Source organism: Bombina bombina, chromosome 1 (genome assembly GCF_027579735.1).
Source record: "Bombina bombina isolate aBomBom1 chromosome 1, aBomBom1.pri, whole genome shotgun sequence".
NCBI lineage: Eukaryota > Metazoa > Chordata > Amphibia > Anura > Bombinatoridae > Bombina > Bombina bombina.
In genome coordinates this window covers 1,550,218,723-1,550,241,914 of record NC_069499.1, presented here as the reverse complement: position 1 = coordinate 1,550,241,914, position 23,192 = coordinate 1,550,218,723, and the positions used below count along the sequence as shown (strand labels likewise).

The 23,192-nt window shown below is 49.5% G+C and overlaps 2 protein-coding genes across 2 annotated transcripts in view; one reads left to right on the top strand and one right to left on the bottom strand.

Annotated features, from left to right (window-relative positions):
- The first annotated feature begins 14,578 nt into the window (after positions 1 to 14,578).
- The window catches only part of CASKIN2 (CASK interacting protein 2), a 121,693-nt gene continuing 113,079 nt past the window's right edge, over positions 14,579 to 23,192 (top strand). The window contains exons 1-2 of the mRNA XM_053709015.1: positions 14,579 to 14,716; positions 19,631 to 20,478. Of these exons, the coding sequence (XP_053564990.1) occupies positions 20,385 to 20,478 (94 nt within the window). The 5' untranslated portion in view covers positions 14,579 to 14,716; positions 19,631 to 20,384. The remainder of the gene's footprint in view (positions 14,717 to 19,630; positions 20,479 to 23,192) is intronic.
- LOC128667172 (octapeptide-repeat protein T2-like) lies at positions 17,269 to 17,853 on the bottom strand. The gene has a single exon (XM_053722106.1). It carries the CDS (start codon positions 17,851 to 17,853, stop codon positions 17,269 to 17,271), a length of 585 nt encoding a protein of 194 aa, XP_053578081.1.

The window sequence follows — 23,192 nt, the reverse complement described above, 5'->3', positions numbered from 1 at the left end:
CTCCCTCAGCACCATACACTATACTGCAAGCTATGTCACCTAACAATGCTCACCTCTCCTCAGCATCATACACTATACTGCAGGCTATGTCACCTAACAATGCTCACCTCTCCCCCAGCACCATACACTATACTGCAGGCTATGTCACATAACAATGCTCACCTCTCCCCCAGCACCATACACTATACTGCACGCTATGTCACATAACAATGCTCACCTCTCCCCCAGCACCACACACTATACTGCAGGCTATGTCACCTAACAATGCTCACCTCTCCCCAGCATCATAAACTATACTGCAGGCTATGACACATAACAATGCTCACCTCTCCCTCAGCACCATACACTATACTGCAGGCTATGTCACCTAACAATGCTCACCTCTCCCCAGCATCATACACTATACTGCAGGCTATGTCACATAACAATGCTCACCTCTCCCCCAGCACCATACACTATACTGCAGGCTATGTCACATAACAATGCTCACCTCTCCCCCAGCACCATACACTATACTGCACGCTATGTCACCTAACAATGCTCACCTCTCCCCCAGCACCATACACTATACTGCAAGCTATGTCACCTAACAATGCTCACCTCTCCCCAGCATCATACACTATACTGAAGGCTATGACACATAACAATGCTCACCTCTCCCTCAGCACCATACACTATACTGCAGGCTATGTCACCTAACAATGCTCACCTCTCCCCCAGCAGCATACACTATACCACAGGCTATGTCACATAACAATGCTCACTTCTCCCCCAGCACCACACACTATACTGCACGCTATGTCACCTAACAATGCTCACCTCTCCCCCAGCACCATACACTATACTGCAGGCTATGTCACCTAACAATGCTCACCTCTCCCCAGCATCATACACTATACTGAAGGCTATGACACATAACAATGCTCACCTCTCCCTCAGCACCATACACTATACTGCAGGCTATGTCACCTAACAATGCTCACCTCTCCCCAGCAGCATACACTATACCACAGGCTATGTCACAAAACAATGCTCACCTCTCCCCCAGCACCACACACTATACTGCAGGCTATGTCACATAACAATGCTCACCTCTCCCCCAGCACCATACACTATACTGCAGGCTATGTCACTTAACAATGCTCACCTCTCCCCCAGCACCACACACTATACTGCAGGCTATGTCACATAACAATGCTCACCTCTCCCCCAGCACCACACACTATACTGCAGGCTATGTCACCTAACAATGCTCACCTCTCCCCCAGCACCATACTGCAGGCTAGGTCACCTAACAATGCTCACCTCACCCCCAGCACCACACACTATACTGCAGGCTATATCACATAACAATGCTCACCTCTCCCCCAGCACCATACACTATACTGCAGGCTATGTCACATAACAATGCTCACCTCTCCCCCAGCACCATACACTATACTGCAGGCTATGTCACCTAACAATGCTCACCTCTCCCTCAGCACCATACACTATACTGCAAGCTATGTCACCTAACAATGCTCACCTCTCCTCAGCATCATACACTATACTGCAGGCTATGTCACCTAACAATGCTCACCTCTCCCCCAGCACCATGCACTATACTGCAGGCTATGTCACATAACAATGCTCACCTCTTCCCCCAGCACCATACACTATACTGCACGCTATGTCACATAACAATGCTTACCTCTCCCCCAGCACCACACACTATACTGCAGGCTATGTCACCTAACAATGCTCAACTCTCCCCAGCATCATACACTATACTGCAGGCTATGACACATAACAATGCTCACCTAACAATGCTCACCTCTCCCCCAGCACCATACACTATACTGCAGGCTATGTCACATAACAATGCTCACCTCTCCCCCAGCACCACACACTATACTGCAGGCTAAGTCACATAACAATGCTCACCTCTCCCCCAGCACCACACACTATACTGCAGGCTATGTCACATAACAATGCTCACCTCTCCCACAGCACCACACACTATACTGCAGGCTAAGTCACATAACAATGCTCACCTCTCCCGCAGCACCACACACTATACTGCAGGCTATGTCACCTAACAATGCTCACCTCTCCCCCAGCACCACACACTATACTGCAGGCTATGTCACATAACAATGCTCACCTCTCCCCCAGCACCACACACTATACTGCAGGCTATGTCACATAACAATGCTCACCTCTCCCCCAGCACCATACACTATACTGCAGGCTATGTCACATAACAATGCTCACCTCTCCCCCAGCACCATACACTATACTGCAGGCTATGTCACCTAACAATACTCACCTCTCCCCCAGCACCATACTCTATACTGCAGGCTATGTCACATAACAATGCTCACCTCTCCCCCAGCACTATACTCTATACTGCAGGCTAGGTCACATAACATTGCTCACCTCTCACCCAGCACCATACACTATACTGCAGGCTATGTCACCTAACAATGCTCACCTCTCCCCCAGCAGCATACACTATACCACAGGCTATGTCACATAACAATGCTCACCTCTCCCCCAGCACCACACACTATACTGCAGGCTATGTCACATAACAATGCTCACCTCTCCCCCAGCACCATACACTATACTGCAGGCTATGTCACATAACAATGCTCACCTCTCCCCCAGCACCACACACTATACTGCAGGCTATGTCACATAACAATGCTCACCTCTCCCCCAGCACCACACACTATACTGCAGGCTATGTCACCTAACAATGCTCACCTCTCCCCCAGCACCATACTGCAGGCTAGGTCACCTAACAATGCTCACCTCACCCCCAGCACCACACACTATACTGCAGGCTATATCACATAACAATGCTCACCTCTCCCCCAGCACCATACACTATACTGCAGGCTATGTCACATAACAATGCTCACCTCTCCCCCAGCACCATACACTATACTGCAGGCTATGTCACATAACAATGCTCACCTCTCCCTCAGCACCATACACTATACTGCAAGCTATGTCACCTAACAATGCTCACCTCTCCTCAGCATCATACACTATACTGCAGGCTATGTCACCTAACAATGCTCACCTCTCCCCCAGCACCATACACTATACTGCAGGCTATGTCACATAACAATGCTCACCTCTCCCCCAGCACCATACACTATACTGCACGCTATGTCACATAACAATGCTTACCTCTCCCCCAGCACCACACACTATACTGCAGGCTATGTCACCTAACAATGCTCACCTCTCCCCAGCATCATAAACTATACTGCAGGCTATGACACATAACAATGCTCACCTCTCCCTCAGCACCATACACTATACTGCAGGCTATGTCACCTAACAATGCTCACCTCTCCCCAGCATCATACACTATACTGCAGGCTATGTCACATAACAATGCTCACCTCTCCCCCAGCACCATACACTATACTGCAGGCTATGTCACATAACAATGCTCACCTCTCCCCCAGCACCATACACTATACTGCACGCTATGTCACCTAACAATGCTCACCTCTCCCCCAGCACCATACACTATACTGCAAGCTATGTCACCTAACAATGCTCACCTCTCCCCAGCATCATACACTATACTGAAGGCTATGACACATAACAATGCTCACCTCTCCCTCAGCACCATACACTATACTGCAGGCTATGTCACCTAACAATGCTCACCTCTCCCCCAGCAGCATACACTATACCACAGGCTATGTCACATAACAATGCTCACCTCTCCCCCAGCACCACACACTATACTGCACGCTATGTCACCTAACAATGCTCACCTCTCCCCCAGCACCATACACTATACTGCAGGCTATGTCACCTAACAATGCTCACCTCTCCCCAGCATCATACACTATACTGAAGGCTATGACACATAACAATGCTCACCTCTCCCTCAGCACCATACACTATACTGCAGGCTATGTCACCTAACAATGCTCACCTCTCCCCAGCAGCATACACTATACCACAGGCTATGTCACAAAACAATGCTCACCTCTCCCCCAGCACCACACACTATACTGCAGGCTATGTCACATAACAATGCTCACCTCTCCCCCAGCACCATACACTATACTGCAGGCTATGTCACTTAACAATGCTCACCTCTCCCCCAGCACCACACACTATACTGCAGGCTATGTCACATAACAATGCTCACCTCTCCCCCAGCACCACACACTATACTGCAGGCTATGTCACCTAACAATGCTCACCTCTCCCCCAGCACCATACTGCAGGCTAGGTCACCTAACAATGCTCACCTCATCCCCAGCACCACACACTATACTGCAGGCTATATCACATAACAATGCTCACCTCTCCCCCAGCACCATACACTATACTGCAGGCTATGTCACATAACAATGCTCACCTCTCCCCCAGCACCATACACTATACTGCAGGCTATGTCACCTAACAATGCTCACCTCTCCCTCAGCACCATACACTATACTGCAAGCTATGTCACCTAACAATGCTCACCTCTCCTCAGCATCATACACTATACTGCAGGCTATGTCACCTAACAATGCTCACCTCTCCCCCAGCACCATGCACTATACTGCAGGCTATGTCACATAACAATGCTCACCTCTTCCCCCAGCACCATACACTATACTGCACGCTATGTCACATAACAATGCTTACCTCTCCCCCAGCACCACACACTATACTGCAGGCTATGTCACCTAACAATGCTCAACTCTCCCCAGCATCATACACTATACTGCAGGCTATGACACATAACAATGCTCACCTAACAATGCTCACCTCTCCCCCAGCACCATACACTATACTGCAGGCTATGTCACATAACAATGCTCACCTCTTCCCCCAGCACCATACACTATACTGCACGCTATGTCACATAACAATGCTTACCTCTCCCCCAGCACCACACACTATACTGCAGGCTATGTCACCTAACAATGCTCAACTCTCCCCAGCATCATACACTATACTGCAGGCTATGACACATAACAATGCTCACCTCTCCCTCAGCACCATACACTATACTGCAGGCTATGTCACCTAACAATGCTCACCTCTCCCCAGCATCATACACTATACTGCAGGCTATGTCACATAACAATGCTCACCTCTCCCCCAGCACCATACACTATACTGCAGGCTATGTCACATAACAATGCTCACCTCTCCCCCAGCACCATACACTATACTGCACGCTATGTCACCTAACAATGCTCACCTCTCCCCCAGCACCATACACTATACTGCAGGCTATGTCACCTAATAATGCTCACCTCTCCCCAGCATCATACACTATACTGCAGGCTATGACACATAACAATGCTCACCTCTCCCTCAGCACCATACACTATACTGCAGGCTATGTCACCTAACAATGCTCACCTCTCCCCAGCATCATACACTATACTGCAGGCTATGTCACATAACAATGCTCACCTCTCCCCCAGCACCATACACTATACTGCAGGCTATGTCACATAACAATGCTCACCTCTCCCTCAGCACCATACACTATATTGTAGGCTATGTCACCTAACAATGCTCACCTCTCCCCAGCATCATACACTATACTGCAGGCTATGTCACATAACAATGCTCACCTCTCCCCCAGCAACATACTCTATACTGCAGGCTATGTCACATAACAATGCTCACCTCTCCCAGGCATCATACACTATACTGCAGGCTATGTCACATAACAATGCTTACCTCTCCCCCAGCACCACACACTATACTGCAGGCACAGCTGCCCTCTTCTCCTAGCAGTTATACCACCTAGCACGGCTGCCCTCTTCTCTTAGCAGTTATACCACCTAGCACGGCTGCCCTCTTCTACCAGCAGTTATACCACCTAGCACGGCTGCCCTCTACTCCCAGCAATTATAACACCAGCCCGGCTGCCCTCTTCTAGCAGTTATACCACCTAGGACGGCTGCCCTCTTCTCCCAGCAGTTATACCATCTAGCACAGCTGCTCTCTTCTAGCAGATATACCACCTAGCACAGCTGCCCTCTTTTACCAGCAGTTATACAACCTAGCACAGCTGCCCTCTTCTCCTAGCAGTTATACCTTCTAGAACAGCTGCCCTCTTCTCCTAGCAGTTATACCACCTAGCACAGCTGCCCTCCTTTACCAGCAGTTATACCATCTAGCACAGCTACCCACATCTCCCATCAGTTATACCACCTAGCACAGCTGCCCACCTCTCCCAGCAGTTATACCACCTAGCACAGCTGCCCTCTTTTACCAGCAGTTATACCACCTAGCACAGCTGCCCTTTTCTCCTAGCAGTTATACCACCTAGCACAGCTGCCCTCTTCTAGCAGTTATACCACCTAGCACAGCTGCCCTCTTCTCCCAGCAGTTATACCACCTAGAACAGCTGTCCTCTTCTCATAGCAGTTATACCACCTAGCACAGCTGCCCTCTTCTCGTAGCAGTTATACCGCCTAGCACAGCTGCCCTCTTCTCGTAGCAGTTATACCACCTAGCACAGCTGCCCTCTTCTCCTAGCAGTTATACCACCTAGCACAGCTGCCCTCTTCTCCTAGCAGTTATACCACCTAGCACAGCTGCCCTCTTTTACCAGAAGTTATACCACCTAGCACAGCTGCCCTCTTCTCCTAGCAGTTATACCACCTAGCACAGCTTCCCTCTTCTTCTAGCAGTTATACCACCTAGCACGGCTGCCCTCTTCTCCCAGCAGTTATACCACCTAGCACAGCTGCCCTCTTTTACCAGCAGTTATACCACCTAGCACAGCTGCCCTCTTCTCCTAGCAGTTATACCACCTAGCACAGCTGCCCTCTTCTCCTAGCAGTTATACCACCTAGCACAGCTGCCCTCTTCTCTCAGCAGTTATACCACCTAGCACAGCTGCCCTCTTCTCCCAGCAGTTATACCACCTAGCACAGCTGCCCTCTTCTCCTAGCAGTTATACCACCTAGCACAGCTGCCCTCTTCTCCTAGCAGTTATACCACCTAGCACAGCTGCCCTCTTCTCCTAGCAGTTATACCACCTAGCACAGCTGCCCTCTTCTCCCAGCAGTTATACCACCTAGCACATCTGCCCTAATCTCTTAGCAGTTATACCACCTAGCACAGCTGCCCTCTTCTCCAAGCAGTTATACCACCTAGCACAGCTGCCCTCCTTTACCAGCAGTTATACCATCTAGCACAGCAGCCCTCATCTCCCATCAGTTATACCACCTAGCACAGCTGCCCTCTTCTCCCAGCAGTTATACCACCTAGCACAGCTGCCCTCTTTTACCAGCAGTTATACCACCTAGCACAGCTGCCCTCTTCTCCTAGCAGTTATACCACCTAGCACAGCTGCCCTCTTCTCCTAGCAGTTATACCACCTAGCACAGCTTCCCTCTTCTTCTAGCAGTTATACCAACTAGCACAGCTGCCCTCTTCTCCCAGCAGTTATACCACCTAGCACAGCTGCCCTCTTCTTCTAGCAGTTATACCACCTAACACAGCTGCCTTCTTCTCCCAACAGTTATACCACCTAACACAGCTGACCTCTTATCCTAGCAGTTATACCACCTAGCACAGCTGCCCTCTTCTCCCAGCAGTTATACCACCTAGCACAGCTGCCCTCTTCTTCTAGCAGTTATACCACCTAACACAGCTGCCCTCTTCTCCCAACAGTTATACCACCTAACACAGCTGACCTCTTATCCTAGCAGTTATACTACCTGGCACAGCTGCCCTCTTCTCATAGCAGTTATACCACCTAGCACAGCTGCCCTCTTCTCCCAGCAGTTATACCGCCTAGCACAGCTGCCCTCTTCTTATAGCAGTTATACCACCTAGCACAGCTGCCCTCTTCTCCCAGCAGTTATACCACCTAGCAAAGCTGCCCTATTCTCCTAGCAGTTATACCACCTGGCACAGCTGCCCTCTTCTCCTAGCAGTTATACCACATAGCACAGCTGCCCTCTTCTTCTAGCAGTTATACCACCTAGCACAGCTGACCTCTTTTACCAGCAGTTATACCACCTAGCACAACTTCCCTCTTCTCCCAGCAGTTATACCACCTAGCACAGCTGCCCTCTTCTCCTAGCAGTTATACCACCTGGCACAGCTGCCCTCTTCTCCTAGCAGTTATACCACCTAGCACAGCTGCCCTCTTCTTCTAGCAGTTATACCACCTAGCACAGCTGCCCTCTTCTAACAGCAGTTATACCACCTAGCACAGCTGCCCTCTTCTCCCAGCAGTTATACCACCTAGCACAGCTGTCCTCTTCTCCTAGCAGTTATACCACCTAGCACAGCTGCCCTCTTCTCCCAACAGTTATACCACCTAGCACAGCTGCCCTCTTCTCCTAGCAGTTATACCACCTAGCACAGCTGCCCTCTTCTCCCAGCAGTTATACCACCTAGCACAGCTGCCCTCTTCTCCTAGCAGTTATACCACCTAGCACTGCTGCCCTCTTCTCCCAGCAGTTATACCACCTAGCACAGCTGTCCTCTTCTCCTAGCAGTTATACCACCTAGCACAGCTGCCCTCTTCTCCCAGCAGTTATACCACCTAGCACATCTGCCCTAATCTCCTAGCAGTTATACCACCTAGCACAGCTGCCCTCTTCTCCCAGCAGTTATACCACCTAGCACAGCTGCCCTCCTTTACCAGCAGTTATACCATCTAGCACAGCAGCCCTCATCTCCCATCAGTTATACCACCTAGCACAGCTGCCCTCTTCTCCCAGCAGTTATACCACCTAGCAAAGCTGCCCTATTCTCCTAGCAGTTATACCACCTGGCACAGCTGCCCTCTTCTCCTAGCAGTTATACCACATAGCACAGCTGCCCTCTTCTTCTAGCAGTTATACCACCTAGCACAGCTGACCTCTTTTACCAGCAGTTATACCACCTAGCACAACTTCCCTCTTCTCCCAGCAGTTATACCACCTAGCACAGCTGCCCTCTTCTCCTAGCAGTTATACCACCTGGCACAGCTGCCCTCTTCTCCTAGCAGTTATACCACCTAGCACAGCTGCCCTCTTCTTCTAGCAGTTATACCACCTAGCACAGCTGCCCTCTTCTAACAGCAGTTATACCACCTAGCACAGCTGCCCTCTTCTCCCAGCAGTTATACCACCTAGCACAGCTGTCCTCTTCTCCTAGCAGTTATACCACCTAGCACAGCTGCCCTCTTCTCCCAACAGTTATACCACCTAGCACAGCTGCCCTCTTCTCCTAGCAGTTATACCACCTAGCACAGCTGCCCTCTTCTCCCAGCAGTTATACCACCTAGCACAGCTGCCCTCTTCTCCTAGCAGTTATACCACCTAGCACTGCTGCCCTCTTCTCCCAGCAGTTATACCACCTAGCACAGCTGTCCTCTTCTCCTAGCAGTTATACCACCTAGCACAGCTGCCCTCTTCTCCCAGCAGTTATACCACCTAGCACATCTGCCCTAATCTCCTAGCAGTTATACCACCTAGCACAGCTGCCCTCTTCTCCCAGCAGTTATACCACCTAGCACAGCTGCCCTCCTTTACCAGCAGTTATACCATCTAGCACAGCAGCCCTCATCTCCCATCAGTTATACCACCTAGCACAGCTGCCCTCTTCTCCCAGCAGTTATACCACCTAGCACAGCTGCCCTCTTTTACCAGCAGTTATACCACCTAGCACAGCTGCCCTCTTCTCCTAGCAGTTATACCACCTAGCACAGCTGCCCTCTTCTTCTAGCAGTTATACCACCTAGCACAGCTGCCCTCTTCTCCCAGCAGTTATACCACCTAGCACAGCTGCCCTCTTCTCATAGCAGTTATACCACCTAGCACAGCTGCACTCTTCTCCCAGCAGTTATACCGCCTAGCACAGCTGCCCTCTTCTCGTAGCAGTTATACCACCTAGCACAGCTGCCCTCTTCTCCTAGCAGTTATACCACCTAGCACAGCTGCCCTCTTTTACCAGAAGTTATACCACCTAGCACAGCTGCCCTCTTCTCCTAGTAGTTATACCACCTAGCACAGCTGCCCTCTTCTCCTAGCAGTTATACCACCTAGCACAGCTGCCCTCTTTTACCAGAAGTTATACCACCTAGCACAACTGCCCTCTTCTCCTAGCAGTTATACCACCTAGCACAGCTTCCCTCTTCTTCTAGCAGTTATACCACCTAGCACAGCTGCCCTCTTCTCCCAGCAGTTATACCACCTAGCACAGCTGCCCTCTTCTTCTAGCAGTTATACCACCTAACACAGCTGCCCTCTTCTCCCAACAGTTATACCACCTAACACAGCTGCCCTCTTATTCTAGCAGTTATATTACCTGGCACAGCTGCCCTCTTCTCATAGCAGTTATACCACCTAGCACAGCTGCCCTCTTCTCCCAGCAGTTATACCGCCTAGCACAGCTGCCCTCTTCTTGTAGCAGTTATACCACCTAGCACAGCTGCCCACTTCTCCTAGCAGTTATACCACCTAGCACAGCTGCCCACTTCTCCTAGCAGTTATACCACCTAGCACAGCTGCCCTCTTCTCCTAGCAACTATACCACCTAGCACAGCTGCCCTCTTTTACCAGAAGTTATACCACCTAGCACAGCTGCCCTCTTTTAACAGAAGTTATACCACCTAGCACAGCTGCCCTCTTCTCCTAGCAGTATACCACCTAGCACAGCTGCCCTCTTCTCCTAGCAGTTATACCACCTAGCACAGCTGCCCTCTTCTCCTAGCAGTTATACCACCTAGCACAGCTGCCCTCTTTTACCAGAAGTTATACCACCTAGCACAGCTGCCCTTTTCTCCTAGCAGTTATACCACCTAGCACAGCTGCCCTCTTCTTCTAGCAGTTATACCACCTAGCACAGCTGCCCTCTTCTCCCAGAAGTTATACCACCTAGCACAGCTGCCCTCTTCTCCTAGCAGTTATACCACCTAGCACTGCTGCCCTCTTCTCCCAGCAGTTATACCACCTAGCACAGCTGTCCTCTTCTCCTAGCAGTTATACCACCTAGCACAGCTGCCCTCTTCTCCCAGCAGTTATACCACCTAGCACAGCTGCCCTCTTCACCCAGCAGTTATACCACCTAGCACAGCTGCCCTCTTCTCCCAATAGTTATACCACCTAGCACAGCTGCCCTCTTCTCCTAGCAGTTATACCACCTAGCACAGCTGCCCTCTTCTCCCAGCAGTTATACCACCTAGCACAGCTGCCCTCTTCTCCCAGCAGTTATACCACCTAGCAGTTATACCACCTAGCACAGCTGCCCTCTTCTCCCAGCAGTTATACCACCTAGCACAGCTGCCCCCTTCTCCCAGCAGTTATACCACCTAGCATAGCTGTCCTCTTCTCCTAGCAGTTATACCACCTAGCACAGCTGTCCTCTTCTCCCAGCAGTTATACCACCTAGCACAGCTCTCCTCTTCTCCCAGCAGTTATACCACCTAGCACAGCTGCCCTCTTCTCCTAGCAGTTATACCACCTAGCACAGCTGCCCTCTTCTCCCAGCAGTTATACCACCTAGCACAGCTGCCCTCTTCTCCCAGCAGTTATACCACCTAGCACAGCTGCCCTCTTCTAGCAGTTATATCACCTGGCACAGCTGCCCTCTTCTCCTAGCAGTTATACCACCTAGCACAGCTGCCCTCTTCTCCTAGCAGTTATACCACCTAGCACAGCTGCCCTCTTCTCCCAGCAGTTATACCACCTAGCACAGCTGTCCTCTTCTCCCAGCAGTTATACCACCTAGCACAGCTGCCCTCTTCTCCCAGCAGTTATACCACCTAGCACAGCTGCCCTCTTCTCCCAGCAGTTATACCACCTAGCACAGCTGCCCTCTTCTCCTAGCAGTTATACCACCTAGCACAGCTGCTCTCTTCTCCCAGCAGTTATACCACCTAGCACAGCTGCCCTCTTCTCCTAGCAGTTATACCACCTGGCACAGCTGCCCTCTTCTCCCAGTAGTTATACTACCTAGCACAGCTGCCCTTTTCTCCTAGCAGTTATACCACCTAGCACAGCTGCCCTCTTCTCCCAGCAGTTATACCACCTAGCACAGCTGCCCTCTTCTCCCAGCAGTTATACCACCTAGCAGTTATACCACCTAGCACAGCTGCCCTCTTCTCCCAGCAGTTATACCACCTAGCACTGCTGCCCTCTTCTCCCAGCAGTTATACCACCTAGCACTGCTGCCCTCTTCACCCAGCAGTTATACCACCTAGCACAGCTGCCCTCTTCTCCCAGCAGTTATACCACCTAGCAGTTATACCACCTAGCACAGCTGCCCTCTTCTCCCAGCAGTTATACCACCTAGCACTGCTGCCCTCTTCTCCCAGCAGTTATACCACCTAGCACAGCTGCCCTCTTCACCCAGCAGTTATACCACCTAGCACAGCTGCCCTCTTCTCCTAGCAGTTATACCACCTAGCACAGCTGCCCTCTTCTCCCAGCAGTTATACCACCTAGCACAGCTGCCCTCTTCTCCCAGCAGTTATACCACCTAGCAGTTATACCACCTAGCACAGCTGCCCTCTTCTCCCAGCAGTTATACCACCTAGCACAGCTGCCCTCTTCTCCCAGCAGTTATACCACCTAGCACAGCTGCCCTCTTCTCCCAGCAGTTATACCACCTAGCACAGCTGTCCTCTTCTCCCAGCAGTTATACCACCTAGCACAGCTGCCCTCTTCTCCTAGCAGTTATATCACCTGGCACAGCTCTCCTCTTCTCCCAGCAGTTACACCACCTAGCACAGCTGCCCTCTTCTCCTAGCAGTTATACCACCTAGCACAGCTGCCCTCTTCTCCTAGCAGTTATACCACCTAGCACAGCTGCCCTCTTCTCCCAGCAGTTATACCACCTAGCACAGCTGCCCTCTTCTCCCAGCAGTTATACCACCTAGCACAGCTGCCCTCTTCTCCTAGCAGTTATACCACCTAGCACAGCTGCCCTCTTCTCCCAGCAGTTATACCACCTAGCACAGCTGCCCTCTTCTCCTAGCAGTTATACCACCTAGCACAGCTGCCCTCTTCTCCCAGCAGTTATACTACCTAGCACAGCTGCCCTTTTCTCCTAGCAGTTATACCACCTAGCACAGCTGCCCTCTTCTCCCAGCAGTTATACCACCTAGCACAGCTGCCCTCTTCTCCCAGCAGTTATACCACCTAGCAGTTATACCACCTAGCACAGCTGTCTTCTTCTCCCAGCAGTTATACCACCTAGTACAGCTGCCCTCTTCTAGCAGTTATACCACCTGGCACAGCTGCCCTCTTCTCCCAGCAGTTACACCACCTAGCACAGCTGCCCTCTTCTCCTAGCAGTTATACCACCTAGCACAGCTGTCCTCTTCTCCTAGCAGTTATACCACCTAGCACAGCTGTCCTCTTCTCCTAGCAGTTATACCACCTAGCACAGCTGCCCTTTTCTCCCAGCAGTTATACCACCTAGCACAGCTGTCCTCTTCTCCTAGCAGTTATACCACCTAGCATAGCTGCCCTCTTCTCCTAGCAGTTATACCACCTAGCACAGCTGCCCTCTTCTCCCAGCAGTTATACCACCTAGCACAGCTGCCCTCTTCTCCCAGCAGTTATACCACCTAGCATAGCTGCCCTTTTCTCCCAGCAGTTATACCACCTAGCACAGCTGCCCTCTTCTCCCAGCAGTTATACCACCTAGCAGTTATACCACCTAGCACAGCTGCCCTCTTCTCCCAGCAGTTATACCACCTAGCACAGCTGTCTTCTTCTCCCAGCAGTTATACCACCTAGCACAGCTGCCCTCTTCTAGCAGTTATACCACCTGGCACAGCTGCCCTCTTCTCCCAGCAGTTACACCACCTAGCACAGCTGCCCTCTTCTCCTAGCAGTTATACCACCTAGCACAGCTGTCCTCTTCTCCTAGCAGTTATACCACCTAGCACAGCTGCCCTTTTCTCCCAGCAGTTATACCACCTAGCACAGCTGCCCTCTTCTCCTAGCAGTTATACCACCTAGCACAGCTGCTCTCTTCTCCTAGCAGTTATACCACCTAGCACAGCTGCTCTCTTCTCCTAGCAGTTATACCACCTAGCACAGCTGCCCTCTTCTCCCAGCAGTTATACCACCTAGCACAGCTGCCCTCTTCTCCCAGCAGTTATACCACCTAGCACAGCTGCCCTCTTCTCCCAGCAGTTATACCACCTAGCACAGCTGCCCTCTTCTCCTAGCAGTTATACCACCTAGCACAGCTGCCCTCTTCTAACAGCAGTTATACCACCTAGCACAGCTGCCCTCTTCTCCCAGCAGTTATACCACCTAGCACAGCTGCCCTCTTCTCCCAGCAGTTATACCACCTAGCACAGCTGCCCTCTTCTCCTAGCAGTTATACCACCTAGCACAGCTGCCCTCTTCTCCCAGCAGTTATACCACCTAGCACAGCTGCCCTCTTCTCCCAGCAGTTATACCACCTAGCACAGCTGCCCTCTTCTCCTAGCAGTGGCCTCACGGGCACCTCTGTGGGTAAGTAAACACTAATCTCTTACACAAGACTGGAGTGGGGCCAAGCAGGGCCTGTCCTCCAGCTCCATAAGGATTGTGAGGAGGGAGGGGAAGATGAGAGACGGGGAGGGAAAGAGGAAGGGAGGAGGGCATGCTCAAGGAAAGGGAGGGATTTCCTGCAGGGAAAGGGGAAAACTAGCTGGTTGGCAGATCTGCAAAGTTTGGAACAAAAGTGATTTGGAATCTTAGGTTAAGAGGCTTTTTACCCCCCTCCGCTGCGGTTATAGGTAAGTTACAGCCAGATTGGGAACGCTGGATCCCTACAGCAACTCTGGGCTTTATGATCTGCTTAAGATCAAAGGGATCTGTCTGGAGGAGGAGAGGGAGGGGAGAGTTGGCTGGGATTAGTTAGGGGAAGCACTGCCCCCTCCATCAAGTTCAGCAGTGTGTGTATATATATATATTGTGCAGAGTGTGTATATTGTTATTGTGCAGAGTGTATATAGTGTGCAGTGTGTGTATATATATATATATATATATATATATATATATATATATATATATATATATATATTTATTGTGCAGTGTGTGTATATAGTGTGCAGAGTGTGTATATAGTGTGCAGTGTGTGTATATAGTGTGCAGAGTGTGTATATAGTGTGCAGAGTGTGTATATAGTGTGCAGAGTGTGTATATAGTGTGCAGAGTGTGTGTATAGTGTGCAGTGTGTGTGTATATATATATATATATATATATATATATATTGTGCAGTGTGTGTATATATTGTGCAGAGTGTGTGTATATATATATATATATATATATATATATAGTATGCAGTGTGTGTATAGTATGCAGTGTGTGTATAGTATGCAGTGTGTGTATATAGTGTGCAGAGTGTGTTTATAGTGTGCAGAGTGTGTGTGTATAGTGTGCAGTGTGTGTGTGTATATTGTGCAGCACTGTGGCCCAGGAGCTTGCAATCTGAGTATCATGGCATCAAGCCCCTGTGTGACAGCATTGTCACAGCCAAGAATAGATGATCGGTTTAGATTAATTGGTAAAATATAGTTGTGCTATCTTGTCTGGTGCCAGTTGTTGCCACTCTCACTTATTTTCTGCCAGACTGCTGTCATTCTCTGCCACTTGTTAGCAGTGTGTTTGATAAGCTGCCAGCTCGTGCCATAGCTTTTTTATTCTGTGTGATGCCAATCTCTGCCACTTATTAACAGGTTTGCCAGTTTGTGTCATATGTTTATCTCATCTGTTAGCTGACCGTTGTAAGCAGATTTGACAGTTTGCTGCCAGTCTGTGCCACTTGTAAGCAGACTTGCTAGTTTGCAGGCAGTCAGTGGCACTTTGCCTATTGTTAACAGACTTGCTAACTTATTGTCGCATATTAAGTTTTTTGTTTGTTTGCTGTCAAGCTATGGCATTTGTAAACAATCCTGTATTTTTATTGATGTTTTTATTACTGCATATACGGTAATAATAAACATTTACATATTAAATAGGACAAGGTGTGCTGCCCTCTTATTGGATATCCAGCATTTGTCCCAGAGGTCACCTCTTTTATGGGACACCAGCTGCTTTTTCCTGTGGAATGAAGCCTTCAGTCACATTCTTAGCCTGACCTCTTCTTTGATACCCTTTCTTTACCCCCTTCCTGTGACATTATCCCTGCCCTCACTTGTGTCACCTAACCTGTCACCCACTCTCTTTTACTTAGCTTTGCATGTTTTCTGCTCAGCATATGGTATATAGATGGCTTTAACCTTGTTGTGTTCCCACAGCCTGCCCTCTTTTATGGCATCTCTACCATATTACTCTGCCTTCTTTTTTCTGGTACATCCTTTTCTCAATCATGGTTTCTCTGTCCCTTTCGCCCACTGTATCCTTTCGTTGCCCCTCTCTCCCTCTGTCGCCATTCACTGCCCCTCTCTCCCTCTGTCTCCTTTCGCTGCCCCTCTCGCATTTTTTTTCCTTTTCTCTGCCCCTCTCGCCCTTTCTCCTTTGCTCTGCCTTCTCGCCCTCTGTCTCCTTTTGTTGCTCTTCTCGCCCTCTGTCTCCTTTTGTTGCTCTTCTCGCCCTCTGTCTCCTTTTGTTGCTCTTCTCGCCCTCTGTCTCCTTTTGTTGCTCTTCTCGCCCTCTGTCTCCTTTTGTTGCTCTTCTCGCCCTCTGTCTCCTTTTGTTGCTCTTCTCGCCCTCTGTCTCCTTTTGTTGCTCTTCTCGCCCTCTGTCTCCTTTTGTTGCTCTTCTCGCCCTCTGTCTCCTTTTGTTGCTCTTCTCGCCCTCTGTCTCCTTTTGTTGCTCTTCTCGCCCTCTGTCTCCTTTTGTTGCTCTTCTCGCCCTCTGTCTCCTTTTGTTGCTCTTCTCGCCCTCTGTTGCCATTCACTGCCCCTCTCTCCCTCTGTCTCCTTTCGCTTCTCCTCTCGCATTTTTTTTCCTTTTTGCTGCCCCTCTCGTCCTCTTTCTCCTTTTCTCTGCCCCTTCTTGCCCTCTGTCTCCTTTCTTTGCCTCTCTCTCCCTCTGCATCCTTTCTCTGCCCCTCTTGCCCTCTCTCCTTTTCTCTGCCTCTCTCCTCCTTTCTCTTTTTGCTGCCCTTCTAGCCTTTTGTATCCCTCTCGCTCTCTTTCCTTTTCTCTGCCCTTCTCGCCCTCTTTTTCATTTTCGCTGCCCCTCTCGCCCTCTGTCTCCTTTTCTCTGCCCCTCTCGCCCTCTGTATCATTTTGTTGCCCCACTGTCTCATTTTCTCTGCCCCTCTCATCCTTTCTCCTTTTCTCTGCCCCTCTCGCCCTCTGTATCATTTTGTTGCCCCTCTGTCTCATTTTCTCTGCCCCTCTCATCCTTTCTCCTTTTCTCTGCCCCTCTCGCCCTCTGTATCATTTTGTTGCCCCTCTGTCTCATTTTCTCTGCCCCTCTCATCCTTTCTCCTTTTCTCTGCCCCTCTCGCCCTCTGTCTCCTTTTTGCTGCCCTTCTTGCCTTTTGTGTCCCTCTCGCTCTCTTTCTCCTTTTCTTTGCCCCTCTCGCTCTCTTTCCTTTTCTCTGCCCCTCTCGCCCTCCTTTCTCCTTTTCTCTGCCCCTCTCCCTCTGTATCATTTTGTTGCCCCTCTGTCTCCTTTTCGCTGCCCCTCTCGTCCTTTCTCCTTTTCTCTGCCCCTCTCGCTCTCTTTCCTTTTCTCTGCCCCTCTCGCCCTCTTTCTCCTTTTCTCTGCCCCTCTCGCCCTCTTTCTCCTTTTCTCTGCCCCTCTCTCCCTCTGTATCATTTTGTTGCCCCTCTGTCTCATTTTCTTTGCCCCTCTCGCCCTCTTTCTCCTTTTCTCTGCCCCTCTCTCCCTCTGTATCATTTTGTTGCCCCTCTGTCTCATTTTCTCTGCCCCTCTCATCCTTTCTCCTTTTCTCTGCCCCTCTCGCCCTCTGTATCATTGTGTTGCCCCTCTGTCTCCTTTTCTCTGCCCCTCTCGCCCTCTGTCTCCTTTTTGCTGCCCTTCTCGCCTTTTGTGTCCCTCTCGCCCTCTGTCCCTTTCTGTACACTGAGTTACATTTCTTTTGAGCATCACCTCACTCTCTTTCCCTCTTTAGATGTACACAATCCAGCTCCTCGCACACATTATCTCTCACACACAACTTTTTCTCTACGCCTTTTTGGCGTATTTGTCATTATGCAACGCATCTCTCCCCTTCAACGTCAGACTCATTACATATTACAGGATGGCAGTAAGTGGCACTTGAGGGGTTAAATCAGACTTGGCAGGCCTCAATAACTCCCCCGCACCCTCCAGGCTTTGTATATAGGAATGCCACTTACATTCCCAGAATATAGAGGGTTATTTCAGGTGTTTGTACAGGGGCATTAACTCTTTATTTAACTTACAGACAAATCTTGCAGTTCATTGATGCTGTTTCCTGCTATTCAGACTTGTGTCCGCCTAATGGGGGGGGGGGGGTCATTATGCTTCCTGACCCTGATTTTTGTGAATGGAATCCAGGAATCCATAGGGAGGAGAGGAAGGATAAGCTAGAGGGTGGCAGACTTAACCCTTTACCTACTAATGCTCACAGTGGTGCAGTGCCAAACAGTTGTGTGATGCCCACAAAAGAACATAAGACAAATCTGTACTGCATGCTAGTGCATTTTGAATGTGTTCAGAATTATTTTGGCAAAACACTACCGTGTGCTAAACTTCTTCTGAAAAAGAGTAATTAAACCTGTTATGAGTCATCACGTAACAAAGGAGTTCATTAGTACTTCAAGCATGTATATCAGATGTATGTGCGTTTAGCATACTTGCATATGCTACAGGAATCTTGTGAGCCTCAAACGTTCTATCAAAATGTTTTCTCCTTTGGAAATAAAAGTATTAGGGGGGGGGGGGGGAACACACACACACACAAACTCTGTATAGTTTACCATTAAGTAGAAAAAACTTACTAGCCAGGATAGAGAAACTTACCAGCTCACCCCATGTTAAAGGGGCATAACAAATTAAATTAAACTTTTTTTTTTATACAGATAGAACAAGCAGTATTAGGAGACATTTTTTAATTCTGTTATCAAATGTACTTTGTTCTCTTGGTATCCTTTGTTGGAAAGCATAACTAGGTAGTCTCAGGAGCAGCAATGCAATACTGGGAGCTAGCTGCTGATTGCTAACTATACACATATACCTATTGCCATTAACTCATAAGATGTGTTTAGCTAGCTCCCAGTAGTGCATGACTGTGCCAAAACTGACATATATTTTTTTTTTTTAACTATGAGCTTAACCTGTTTGCTGCATGCAAACAGTGCCATAATAAAATATTAAAACACACTAAAAACTATTTTCTTTTTGAACTATTATATTCCTAATATAACCTGAAATCTCTCTCCTTTCCTTTTTCTCTCTCATCCAGATTAAGTATAATGTAGATGCCTCCTAAAAATCTTATTTGGATGTAACATTTTATTGCTCAGAGACAGAGTTTATAGGAGACAAAGTCTAAAATAAAAAACCCTATTTTTATATATCAATAATAAAGTAATGTGTGTATAAATATGTTTGTTGGTTCAGCCTGCGGTGGGATCTATATTTGTGAGCAGTAATGTACGCCTGCAGCTTATATAAAAGAACGAGCCCCTGCGTGTCCCAAGCTTCTTGCACCTGCAGCGTTACAAGCCGTAGTATTGTAGTAACACAAATATTTGTTTTCTCTTGTTCAGAGACGTCACTGAGTAGGAGTGATCTCAGAGGGACTGCAACTGCTTCAGTTAAACACTCACTGAAAACAAATGGAGTTTCTCCAAAAAAGGGAGACGGTCTCCTATAAAGCAACCAAACAATATTGGATCTTATGAGACAGAAAAGATCTTGAAACAGAAAAGGAGAAGGAAGCTGTAAAAAAAGGAGAGAAAGTGCCTGGAAATAAACAGGGAGCAAACATCCTTCAAAATAGGGCACAAGGAGTTTGTACCCTACAAGCAAGCCAACCTACCATGGAGCACCCCAATGTCATGCTGTTGTGCCAATATGGCACTTGTGCCCTTCTTGTTATATGTGATAGGTCTTACCAAGTGACCTCAGACTAGCAGGAAAGGGCTTTTAAATGTGACATTCTCTGTATGAATTCACCGCTGTCAATAATACAGACTGCAGTCTCCCTACAGTGTGTGGATATAATCTGGAGTGAAATTCCTGCCATAAGGATATCATTTAAGGATTGCTACAGGAATCGGATCATTTTCATTTGTTTTTATCTTACCTAATGTAATGTAGATGAGGTGCCTGCTGATATATTTTTATACAAATATTAAGGGATCCTTATTTGGATATACTTCTGCACAACCGCTTTGTGGATATAATTTTGAGGTGGCTAAGTGGATATAATTTGGGGAAGCCTGTTTTGGATCTTTTTGGAAGTCCCTGTGTGAATATTTGTGGTCATTTTCCGGAGATGACTCTGTAGCCTGAGTGGCGATGGGTCGAGAGAATGAGTTGATCCAGGCTGTGAAGAATGGAGATGTTGCTACTGTTCAGAAATTACTTGCAAAAGTCCGAGTCTCCAAAAACAGTGAGTAGTCCACAAGCCCCTAGCAAAGTGTGTGTATATAGATGGCGACACTTGGGAAGTATTTATTCAGGGAAGCTGGGTTACAGGGTTGTACATAAGGGGAAGGCCTAGATGTAGTCATAGGGGGTTTAGCCTGTGAAGAGCAGGTTTAAAGAGTTTGGCAAGTTAAATCATTTTTAAAAGTTAGACAGTAGGAGCGGGCATAGAGGATTAGACAGTAGGAGCGGGCATAAAGGATTAGACAGTAGGAGCGGGCATAGAGGATTAGACAGTAGGAGCGGGCATAGAGGATTAGACAGTAGGAGCGGGCATAGAGGATTAGACAGTAGGAGCGGGCATAGAGGATTAGACAGTAGGAGCGCGCATAGAGGATTAGACAGTAGGAGCGGGCATAGAGGATTAGACAGTAGGAGCGGGCATAGAGGATTAGACAGTAGGAGCGGGCATAGAGGATTAGACAGTAGGAGCGGGCATAGAGGATTAGACAGTAGGAGCGGGCATAGAGGCTTAGACAGGAGGAGCGGGCATAGAGGCTTAGACAGGAGGAGCGGGCATAGAGGATTAGACAGGAGGAGCGGGCATAGAGGATTAGATAGGAGGAGCGGGCATGGAAGGTGAGGTGGGAGGAGCGGGCATGGAGGGTGAGGTGGGAGGAGCATGCAAGGAGAGCTAGGCATGAGGAGCAAGCATGTAGGGCTAGTTAGGCACGAGGAGCAGGCATGTAGGGCTAGGTAGGCACGAGGGCAGGCATGTAGGGCTAGCTAGGCACGAGGGCAGGCATGTAGGGCTAGCTAGGCACGAGGAGCTGGCATTTAGGGCTAGCTAGGCACGAGGAGCAGGCATAGAGGGTGAGGTGGGAGGACCGGCAAGGAGAACTAGGCATGAGGAGCAGGCAAATAGGGCTAGGCACGAGGAGCAGGCATGGAGGGTGAGGTGGAAGGAGTGGGCAAGGAGAGCTAGGCACGAGGAGCAGGCATGTAGGGCTAGCTAGGCACGAATGTAGGGCTAGCTAGGCACGAGGAGCAGGCATGTAGGGCTAGCTAGGCACGAGGAGCAGGCATGTAGGGCTAGCTAGGCATGAGGAGCAGGCATGTAGGGCTAGCTAGGCAGGAGGAGCAGGCATGTAGGGCTAGCTAGGCAGGAGGAGCAGGCATGTAGGGCTAGCTAGGCACGAGGAGCAGGCATGTAGGGCTAGTTAGGCACGAGGAGCAGGCATGTAGGGCTAGCTAGGCATGAGGAGCAGGCATAGAGGGTGAGGTGGGAGGACCGTCAAGGAGAGATAGGCACGAGGAGCAGGCAACAGCACGAGGAGCAGGCATGTAGGGCTAGGCACGAGGAGCAGGCAAGTAGGGCTAGGCACAAGGTGCAGGCACGGAGGGTGAGGTGGAAGGAGAGCTAGGCATGAGGATTAGGCATGTAGGGCAAGGCACAAGGGTCAGGCATGAAGGGTCAAGCACGAGGAACAGGCATGTAGTGCTACACAAAGGAAGCAGGCAGGGCTAGGCAAGAGGAGTGGACATAGAGGGCTAGATGGGAGCAACAGACTAGGCAGGGGGTAGTGGGTATAGATGGACAGGTAGGGGGGAGCGGGCATAGATGGATAGGCAGGGGGAGCGGGCATAGATGGATGGGCAAGGGTGAGCGGGCATAGATGGATGGGCAAGGGTGAGCGGGCATAGATGGATGGGTAAGGGTGAGCGGGCATAGATGGATGGGCAGGGGTGAGTGGGTATTGATGGATGGGCAGGGGTGAGTGGGTATTGATGGATGGGCAGGGGTGAGTGGGTATTGATGGATGGGCAGGGGGGAGCGGGTATAGATGGATGGGCAGAGGGAGTGGGTATAGATGGATGGGTATTGGTGACTGGGTTTAGATGGATGGGCAGTGGTGACTGGGTTTAGATGGATGGGCAGGGGGGAGCGGGTATAGATGGATGGGCAGAGGGAGTGGGTATAGATGGATGGGTATTGGTGACTGGGTTTAGATGGATGGGCAGGGGGGAGCGGGTATAGATGGATGGGCAGTAGTGACTGGGTTTAGATGGATGGGTATTGGTGACTGGGTTTAGATGGATGGGCAGGGGGGAGCGGGTATAGATGGATGGGCAGAGGGAGTGGGTATAGATGGATGGGTATTGGTGACTGGGTTTAGATGGATGGGCAGGGGTGAGTGGGTATTGATGGATGGGCAGGGGTGAGTGGGTATTGATGGATGGGCAGGGGGGAGCGGGTATAGATGGATGGGCAGAGGGAGTGGGTATAGATGGATGGGTATTGGTGACTGGGTTTAGATGGATGGGCAGGGGGGAGCGGGTATAGATGGATGGGCAGAGGGAGTGGGTATAGATGGATGGGTATTGGTGACTGGGTTTAGATGGATGGGCAGGGGGGAGCGGGTATAGATGGATGGGCAGTAGTGACTGGGTTTAGATGGATGGGTAGTGGTGACTGGGTTTAGATGGATGGGCAGTGGTGACTGGGTATAGATGGATAGGCAGGAGGAGCAGCAATAAAATATTAGTGCAATATCCAGCAGGGGTGTGCAGGGTAGAGGGCTATATAGGGCAATAAGTGAGTGCAAACAGGTGCTAAAGATTAAAGGATGTGGTGGTGCATGATTCTGTACGACCTTTCATTTCAGGTCTGGAGATTTATTGCAAATAACTGTATTGTTTACAATATTTAGTGAGTTGCAGATGCACACGTTTGCTAAT